Genomic DNA, 10,698 nt, shown 5'->3' with positions numbered 1-10,698 from the left:
GTAGGAAAACTTTGAGTTTCTCACCATTAAGTATGATGTTAGCTGTAGGTTTTTTGTAGATATTCTTTATCAAGTTGAGGAAACTCCCTTCAATTCCTAGTTTGTTGAGAGTTTTTATCATAAATGGGTGTTGGAATTTGTCAAATGCTTTTTAAGCATCTCGATATAATCATGTGATTTTTCTTTAGCCTGTTGATGTGTTGGAATACATTAATTGATTTTTGAATGTAGAACCAGCCTTGTAAACCTTGGATGAATCCCACTTGATCTTGGGGGTAAGGATATTTTTATTCCATCTTAGGAAATTAACTAGGTAAAAGTACAAAGGCAAAGAACATCACTTAGAACTTGCTCCAGAAGAGCAGTCAATTAAGCACCTGGAATAATCAATGTAGTTAAAATATAATATACCAGAAGAGAATGGGTAAGTGGAGGTATCCCAGCATACCTGCAGACACACTCAAGTTGGGTAATCTGGGGAAGGTTTAACAAAGGAGCTATTGAAGGGTGGTTAGGCACAGTGGAGAGAAATCACAAAGGATGAGCATCCTGAGGCTAGTAAGAGCTGGGGCAAGTTTACTACTCCTAGACCTGAGAGGAGAGAAGGAACAGTTACAGGAAACTGAAAAAGACCATTGGATGAGAGCTGTGATCTTAAGTGAAGGAAAGCAGCTAGTCCTTGTGGATCCTGCAGAGAGGGAGCTGAAATAAGACACATCCTGATCTCACCCTCCTTCCTTCCTCACATCTCCTGTTCAGGCTTCCCATGGGCCAAACCCAATGAGAAGCCAGAAGACCAGTGAGCTCACTGATGAGAATGGAGGTGGAGGGGCAGATGGGGTATATTGAACACCATGGGTTAGTTGGTTGGAAGGGTAGCTCGGGACCATATGACTGAGAACTTTGAACCCTAAGTGGAGGAATTTTAACTTTCTTCTATAGGTAAAGAGGAACCATTGATCATGTTTGGAGCCATAATTCAGAAAGAACCCAGTCATGGGAAGAATGGAGGAAGTTGAGATGAGAAGAAATGAAGATGTGAATTTGAATAATGATGATTATTTGAGAGACATCTTTTGCACATAAAATTAATAGAATGTATGTATGGAGTGAGGAAAAAAAACTTTATAAAGAGCCTGGAGCCTTGATGAATGGTGAGAGAGGAAGAGAACTCTGAAAGCAAGCAGGGTGAAGATGAAGCTCTTGTTTGGAATGGAGGAGTCATAGAATTTTGGTGCTTGACTAGCTAGAGATGATCAACTCCAATGACTTTTCTCCACTTGGGACTAATGTTTACACTCACATGCAGCTTTAGACTGTCCAGCTGGAGTAGAGAAAATAAAGGTTTTGGTTAAGCATAATTCTCATCCCAACCCAACTCTCTCTCAAGTGATCAAAATACGCCAATATGTTGTTGAGAGATGCTGAGCTAACCCAGCTCTCTGTTTTACACACAAAGAAGCTGAGAGAATAGTTGTGTCCGAGGAGACCCAGCTTGTTTATGATAAAATGAGATCAAGTCAAGAGGTCAGATGGCCTTACTCCAAACTTAGGTGCTGCTGAGTATGTTCAAAGGCAAGTTCAAAATAAGGGCTTAGGGGTGGAAAGAAAGTTAAAGGGGAGAAATAAAAATTAGGGAGAGTCATTTATAAATGTCATAGCTGAAGCTGAAACCATGATTATGAGGCAAAGTCTTGATTAGTAGCAACTAGTCCAAAAAACTGGAATCCATAGTTATCTAAAATGTATCCCACATTCTACTTTATGGAAAAATGAGATCGATTATGTGCTTTTAATATTATTTTGTGTAAAAAGACAACAGTTTCTTTTTTAATGAGTTATAGTTGATGTATAGTATTGTATAACTTTCAGGTAAAAAACAACAGTACTAATCCTTACTCCATCTATAATATGGTAAGATGCGATTTTATTCATTCAAGATTTCAACAAGTATCTGTTGAGCTTTTTACCAGGTAATGGGCTATAGAGGTAAGCGAAATAAAATTTCAGCTCTTATGGAGTTGATTTTCTATTGAGGAAGATGGATAAAATGTATAAAATGAATATATGTCAGATGGTGATAAGAGCCTAGAGAAAATAAAGCAATAAGGGGGCTAGAATAACGTGGTAAAAGGGAAGGGGGCAATTTTGTGTAGAATTCTCAAGTCAGCCTCACTGATAAGCTGACGTTGGAGCAGAGGCTCAAAGGAAGTGAGACAGTGGGCCATGCGAGTACCTGGGGGAAAAGCATTGCAGACAGAGGGAACAGTCATTTCAAAGGCCCTGAGGAAGCATGCTTGAGAATGCTCCAGGTACAAGAAGCAGCCTGAGGATGGAACAGAAGGATAGAGGGGCAGTGTGGGAGTTGAGGACAGAGAGGTGGCAGGGGCTCAGATCGGCCGGGGCCTTCCAGCCTTCATGAGGATTAGGTTTCTCTCTGAGAGAGTCGAATAAACATGAGAATTTTGCACAGAGCTAGGACATGATCTGTCATATATCTTAAAATGATCACATTGGTGGCTGTGTTGGGAAAATGCTCTAGGAAGCTGTCAAATAATCCAGTTAAGAGTGAGTATGGCAGGGGCTAGGTGGCAGCTGTGGAGGTGATGAAAAGTAGTTGGAGTCCAGATGTATTTTGAAGGGGGACTGATGGATTAGATGCGAAGGATGAGAGAAGAAAAAGATTTTTGTCTTGAGTAAGGGAAAGATGGAGTGCCATTTAATGAGATACTGAAAAAAAACAGCCAGTAGCTTTATTCTTATGCCATTAGTTAACGAAAATTAAAATTCCAATTAACAAATTCATTTCTTTTTTTGAAAGTTTTGGGAGAAGACTTTCCTTCTATAAGCTTATATTCCTTTAGTGAACATCTGTAGCCAATACCATGGACTTGAACTCTGGGGCCGGTTCTTGGTAAAGCCTCCCATTCTGCACAGAGGAGAGGATAGCTTGTCCATGGTTCCCTGTAGAATACTTGCAAAGGGTGGGGATGTTAGCTTTAGTGTCTCAGTGGTGCTTATTAAAGGAGGGAGGGAAGGAGGGAGGGAGGGAGGGAGGAAGAAAGGAAGGCATAAGGAAGGAAGGAGGTAAGGAAGAAGGGAGGGAGGATGGAAGAAAGTTAGGAACCATTTAACCCTAGCTTCTTAAAGGCAGAGGCATCAGGTCTACTTATGGTCCTCTTGAGGCAGGTGAAGACTTTTTAGTGGGAAAACTAATGTCACAGAGCGATATTATATTAATGTTATGACATATTCAAACGTGTGGACAGACGCTGTCCACACCATAGTTTCAGAATGCAGTAAATTCACATTTAAAACCCTTGAAGTACGATGTATCAAAACTTACAAGATTACATCCTTTTTTCTTAGATGATTTAATTGATAGGCCTGAAGGACAATGAAGGTGAGTTCTGCCATGATGAGCTGGTGTCCATAATGATAAAGACATCGAGTGTATTTGCAAATTCTCTGTCAGTGGATAGCAAATCTTTCGCCACATGGCAAAGTTGATTATACAATTACATTTCAACTGCTTTGAAATGTTTCCATTTATGTGTCCAAGGGCAGTGTTTTACTATAATACAGATATAATTCTTTCTGTGGCTCCACGCTGGCAGTTCAACATCAGATCCAAATTTAAGAGCAAAATATGACAATCTTCCAAATGTACTTGGCAAATAATATGGGCGCCTAAATTTGTAATATCAGTGACACCACTTATTACACAATATTCTTAATATTACAAACCAACAGAGCTTATCCTAGTGAAGTAAAAGTCAAATATATGGAATTTTCCTTTTGATACATGGTCTGTGTTATTACCATGGAAAATGATTAAGTATTTCTTGACTTATTGTTCTCAGTTTTGGAGCCCCCAGAGATATTTGGTTATGCCTGGGAGCATTTTTGGTTGTCATAATTTTGGGGGTGGGGTATGCTAATAGCATCTAGTGAGTAGAGGTCAGAGATACAGCTAAACATCTTATGGAGCACAGGACATTCCCCACAAGAGTTATCTAGCCCAAAATGTCAGTCAGTAATGCTGAGGTTGAGAATCCCCGACCCATGCCGTTGCTCATATAGCTCATTCCACAGCTCACATCACAAACGCATTCCTGTAGCTGAGCCTTACAGTTCAATTGTTCAACTCAATATTTGAGTGTCAAAGGAAGATTGGCACTATATTGCGTTTCTAGGATGGGAAGAACCCGCTAGGTTGAAGTTATAAGATTTACAGTCATTAGCTGAGTTGGAAGACCATATGATTCTTTATTGGAAACTGGCAAGTGTGCCAAATTAAGGCTTTACTAAGAATATCATGAGGGTTAACGAGGCTTTGAAAGATAATAGTCACCTTTGTTTCATGTCTAAGAACTTTATCTATGCATTCTTTATTCATTCCAATCCCATGGCTGTCTATTCAGTTGAGTGTCAGTTACAGCTAGCTATTCGAGATGCTCCACACACACACATTTTAACTGTGGCTGCTGGATATCAATGAGATCCACAGGCCCCCAGTACAATATTCTCAACAAAATATGCCTGATATTTTGAAGACCACCTGTCTCATTTTAATCTAGAATAGGCTCTGCTAAAGCTTTTGCATGCCAAATGACTTTTTAAAAACCAAAAAACCCTTGTGCTGTGTTAAAAAACGTTTTAAAATGTTTTTATTGAGATATAATTCATATACCATAAAACCCAGCCATTTGAAGTGTACAATTCAATTTTTTAAGTATACTCACAGAATTGTGCAACTATCACTACAATCTAAGTTTAAAATATTTTCATCATGCCATAAAGAAACCTCATGCCCCTTAGCAGTCACTCCACATACCCCAGCACCCCCAGACCTAGGCAACCACTAATGTACTTTTTTGATTCTATAGATTTGACCATTCTAGACATTTCATACAAATAGGAGCCTATAGTATTTTTACTACTGGTTTCTTTCACTTGGCATGTTTTCAAGATCCATCCTTTTGTAGCATGTCTCAGTACTTTTCTTCTTTACTGTGTCCAAATAATATTCCATTGTAAATATATACAACATTTTGTTTATCCATGTATCATCTGACTGACATTTGTGTTGTTTCCACTTTTGTACATTGTAAATAATGCTGACAAGAACAAGTTTTAGGGTGGGGCCCTAATTCAATATGACTTGTGTCCTTATAAGAAGAGAGACACTAGGGGTGGATGCACACAGAGGAGAGACCATGTGAGGACACCTTGATCTTCAACCTCTAGCCTCCAGAACTGTGAGGAATAAATTCCTGTTGTTTAAGCCACCCAGTCTGTGGTATTTTGTTATGGCAGCCCTAGATGACTAATATTCCTAAGAATGGAATTGCTGGGTCATATGGTAACTCTCTGTTTAACAATTTGCAGAACTGCCAAATTATTCACATTCAAGTCATTGTATGGATATATGTTTTCTATTCTTTTCAGTAAACACTTAGGAGTGGCACAGCTGGTAGGTGTATGTTTAACTTTTTAAGAAACGGACAAACTGCTTTCCAAAGTGGCTATACCATTTTACATTCCCACCAGCACTATATGAGGGTTCCAATTTTCCATTTCCTTGCCCAAACTTGTCATTGTTTTGATTATAGTCATCCTAGTGGGTGTGAAATGGTATTTCGTTGTGTGTCTTTTTTTTTAATAGAGTTTATGTTTTTTAGCCATTTTAGGTTCACAGCAAAATTGAGCAGCAAGTACAGTGTTCTCAGAAACCTCCCACCCATTTCCACCTACCCCCAATTCTCCCACTATCAATATCACACATCAAAGTGGTAAATTTGTAACTTGTTACAACTGATGAACCTATTTTGTCACATCATTATCACTCAAGGTCCATAGTTTACATTAGCGTTCACTCTTGGTGGTGTAGACTCTATACAGGTTTTGACAACGTATAGTAGCATGTATCCACCATTGCAGTCAACATACAGAATTGTTTCACTGTCCTAAACATCCTCTGGGCTCTGCTTATTCATTCCTCTCTCCCCCTCCACCAACCTCTTCATTAGGGTTTTGATGGTTTTGATTTACATTTCTCTAGTGACTAATGCTGTTGATCATCTTTTCATGTGCTTATTGGTCACTTATTTATCTTTCTCAGAGGGGAGATATAAGTCAAAGTGTACAAACTTTCAGTTATGAGTATGTACAGTATGATGACCGTAGTTAATAATATAGTATTGTATAGTGAAACTTGTTGAGAATATATCTTGTCTTCTTAACACACATACATACAAAGGGTTAATTATGTGAGGTGATAGACGTGTTAATTATCTTATTTTGGTAATCATTTCACAATGTATATGCATATCAAATCATCACATTGTATACCTTAAATATATACAATTATATCTGTCTATTATTCCTCATTAAAGCTGGAAAAAAAAAAACCCCTTAAGGTTAAAATGGCTACTGTTTGTACTGACTACTTGATAATCGTATTTGAGGGCAAACATATTTAGTGATATTATATTGTGGCAATACAAAATATACATGATGTTTTTTGTAGTAATTTTATAGAACTCTTAGACTTCTTAAGATTTTGATGTTTTTGCTTTGAAATAAAATATTTCTATTAAAAAAATCCTTTGCCGATTTAAAAATTGGATTGTCTTTTTATTGTGGGATATTAGTGCTTTTTAAGGTCCAGTTTGCTTCTAACTGAAAAGGAAAATGACTCACGATTTTGTCTAGTATAAGAGACACACTATAGTGTCTTATCCTGAATGGTAGTCTCCTCAGCAGGTTTCACTCTTTTTTTTTTTTTTTTTTTTTTTTGGTACGCGGGCCTCTCACTGTCGTGGCCTCTCTCCCGTTGCGGAGCACAGGCTCCGGACGCGCAGGCTCAGCGGCCATGGCTCACGGGCCCAGCCGCTCCGCGGCATGCGGGATCTTCCCGGACCAGGGCACGAACCTGTGTCCCCTGCATCGGCAGGAGGATTCTCAACCACTGCGCCACCAGGGAAGCCCTCACTGTTTCTCTATATCTGGGATCCGCTGTTGCCTTGTCATTTCAGGGCAGAGGCGCCACTTTTCTCGGCAGCTGGATTCATAGGAGTCCAAAAGAAACAAATAGCTTTAGGCAATTTTCAATCAATCTTAGATAGATAATAGTGTAACAATTCGTTCCTGATATCACAATCAAAGAACAGATTCAAACAGCACTTCTTAACAATTAAATATGAAACACACAGGAATAGTGCAGTTATAGGAGAAGTGTTAACTTATTTCTCAGTGCTTATTAGCTAGTGCTCTTTAACGGACAGGACGTTTGCAGATGTTTTAGTAACCCACACAACTCTGCTCTGGTGTGGACCGTGTTTACCAGTTATTCCAACCAATTAAATTCAGCAACTATTTACCGCACACCCAAAGAGAGGCAATGCCTTTTCTACTGAATTCACTGAATTCTTTGATAAATTTTTAAAAAGAAATAGTTGTATGTTTTTTAAAAAAATATTTATTTATTTATTTATTTATTTTTGCTCTGTTGGGTCTTCGTTTCTGTGTGAGGGCTTTCTCTAGTTGCGGCGAGCGGGGGCCACTCTTCATCGCGGTGCGCGGGCCTCTCACTGTCGCGGCCTCTCTTGTTGCGGAGCACAGGCTCCAGACGCGCAGGCTCAGTAGTTGTGGCTCACGGGCCCAGTTGCTCCGCGGCATGTGGGATCTTCCCAGACCAGGGCTCGAACCCGTGTCCCCTGCATCAGCAGGCAGATTCTTAACCACTGCGCCACCAGGGAAGCCCCGAAATAGTTGTATGTTTACTAACATTTTAGAAAAGGAAATAGCAGCCTCCCTTTTTTGTTACTTATTATTCACTTGGCTAAAGAGATTCTGGAACGTAACACCACGTATTCTGGGAGAAAGAAAAATCTAAAATGGAAAATACCATAGTGCTTCATCTACAAGATTTAAAAGATCCTTAGGGGGCCTCCCTGGTGGTGCAGTGGTTAAGAATCTGCCTGCCAATGCAGCAGACACGGGTTCGAGCCCTGGTCTGGGAAGATCCCACATGCCGCGGAGCAGCTAGGCCCGTGCGCCACAACCACTGAGCCTGCGCTCTAGAGCCCACGAGCCACAACCACTGAAGCCCACCTGCCTAGAGCCTGTGCTCCACCACAAGAGAAGCCACCTTAATGAGAAGCCCGCGCACCGCAACGAAGAGTAGCCCCCGCTCTCAGCAACCAGAGAAAACCTGCGTGCAGCAGCGAAGACCCAATGCAGCCAAAAATTAAATAAATGAATAAATAAATTTATTTAAAAAAAAAAAGAGCCTTAAAGTTCACTTGTACTTAAAGTCTTTCAGATACGATTTCACTATCTCCTTTGAGAACTCATTTTGTGTTTAAAATTTCCTTTCTCAGGGATAATCAAAAATTATGCTGGATGCTTCAGGCCTGTCCTCCTCTGCATTCAGTAGACTAGCTCTTCCCCGCTGACATCTTACAAGGATGAAATTCTTCACACCTTCTTTGCCTGATAGCATAGTAGCTCCCATATTCACTTACACAGATGACATGTGACTGCCATATAAATGGATGGGAATAAAGGTGTTGGTGTTGATCTGCATATTAAATAAGAGGAAGCTTAATTTCTCCTTTATAAATAACCCTCCACTCTGTGTAAGTTCCAATATCTTCTTTCCACATCTTAATGGATTTCCTTGCCTATCCCTAGAATGTGTACATGCCACACCAGAGGCCACTAATGAGCCAATGATACTCATAAACTGTCCTTTTTTTCTGGGTGCAATCTTTATTCTTTGATGTTTAAGTCATGGCTAAACACTTTGGGGTATGTTTTCTTAGAAACATTACGATGCTATTTAAAAGTGGTAGCATAAACCATATCACCCATTTGTTTCCCCAAGGGTAGTGTATGAGTCGGAGTTCAACCAGAGAAACAAAACCAGGATTTATGGCAAGGTATTGGCTTATGTGACCGTGGAGGCCAGTTAGGCAAGTCAAGTCCATAGGGTAGGCTATCAGGAAGGGCAGGCTGGAACTCTCAGGCATGAGCTGAAACTGCTGTCCACAGATGGAATTTCTTCTTCTGGGAGGTTTCACTTCTGCTTCAAAGGCCATTCAACTGATTAAACCAAGCCTGCCCAGGTCATCCAGAATAATCTCCCTTAAAGACAGCTGATTATGGACTTTAATCATATCTGTAAAACACTTTCACAGTAACACACAGTGTTTGATTGGATAACTGGGATTACAGCCTAGACAAAATGCCTCATAAAACTGAGCGTCACAGGTGACAAGTATCTCTGTGGTCATAGAGCAGTCACAGAATATCAGTTTACTTTGTATTCATACGGAGATGGCTTTCGGTTTAAAGTCAGCTGTTATAAGCAACCTCAACCATTTAACTTTTTTTAAAACTAAGTGTAAGATGCAAAATTAAATGGAACTCCTTGTTCTACAGTCTACCAGACTTGCTGTTGCTGTGTGGGTAGACTTCTTTCTACAGTAGGCCTTTGCCTATGATCAATAAAACTGTGTGTATAGCAACTTACCACAAACTTGGCTAGAAAAATTTAGCCCATTCCCTGCCTTGTTCTTGATGAGGAGACACTGAAGATAATTTAAAAACAGTCTATTGTAGTTGTTCTCAAAATTTTTGGCCTCAGGACCTTTATGTGCATCAAAATTATTGAGGACTCTAAAGGCCTTTTGTTTATATGGGTTATGTCTTTGTCAGTTTGGGCTGCTACAGAACTCTCTCCAGGGAGCTGCAGACTGTATACAATTTGGGGGGCTTACCCTCTGAAGCTCATCTGGGAAAACTCTTCCTCCCAAGGGCCCACTGACTCCAGGTTAGGACACTTGGGTGGGGGTCTGATAAGTACCCTTTTATGTGATGGTGAATAAACTGCTCTTCCAGTACCTAGACATAGTTTTAAAACCAAGGAGGAAAAGAACAAAGAGGAAGGAAGGGAGAGAGAATTAAAAAGTGGTTTACTCAATAAAGATCTTTATGGTGATGCTTGAAAGACCAAAGCCATTTAAGTAGGAAACGTGCTAATCTTTTGCTGTATGTATATGGAAAGATCATGAGTAAAAGTAATCCTCCCTGAAAAACAACTCACTGCATAAATTGGATGTCTACTTAATTGAGTCATCGTTAACAACTTGATAGGAAGGCGAAGTGCTATGTAAAATCTTTACTTGTACTGTATCATGCTGGTAGACAATTCTCTGGGAAGCTGAATAAGTTCAGGGTAGAAACGGTCACCTGCAGCATATAAGCAGTAATCTGATTATCAATTAAAAAGTGAAAAGCACTGAGGAAGTTTTAATTAAACAATATTCCACAATGATGCTTTTAACAGCTTTATAGCTAATCATTTATAAACATTCTAATACAATAGAGCGAGATCAGGCACTAAAATGCATTCCCTTTTAAAGCACAGGTTTGCACTGAGCAAAGAAGACAATATTCTGTGACAGCCAAAGGAAAATATACTCAGTATGGTCAACAAACAGTAGTGTTTTCATGTTAGTTAATGGACATTTTTACAAGCAGTCTGGAAAAAACTAACTGGGTGTAGCACTCATTTGATTGGGAAGCAGGGAAACAAAGGGGCATAAGGTGCCTTTATAATTCTGAGTTCAGAATTAGGGATGTGGCAAATATACATTAAATGGTCTTGAAAGAAAATAAGCGCAGGTC

The 10,698-nt window shown here is 39.7% G+C and overlaps 1 protein-coding gene across 1 annotated transcript in view; it reads right to left on the bottom strand.

Moving 5' to 3' along the window:
* Positions 1 to 6,607: 6,607 nt before the first annotated feature.
* Positions 6,608 to 10,698, bottom strand: part of SHPRH (SNF2 histone linker PHD RING helicase) — a 98,505-nt gene continuing 94,414 nt past the window's right edge. Inside the window, exon 30 of the mRNA XM_024122515.3 lies at positions 6,608 to 7,066. Within this exon, the coding sequence (XP_023978283.1) occupies positions 6,994 to 7,066 (73 nt within the window). The 3' untranslated portion in view covers positions 6,608 to 6,993. The remainder of the gene's footprint in view (positions 7,067 to 10,698) is intronic.

This window comes from Physeter macrocephalus, chromosome 10, assembly GCF_002837175.3.
Source record: "Physeter macrocephalus isolate SW-GA chromosome 10, ASM283717v5, whole genome shotgun sequence".
Classification (NCBI taxonomy): domain Eukaryota; kingdom Metazoa; phylum Chordata; class Mammalia; order Artiodactyla; family Physeteridae; genus Physeter; species Physeter macrocephalus.
This window is presented reverse-complemented; position numbering and strand designations above follow the sequence as displayed.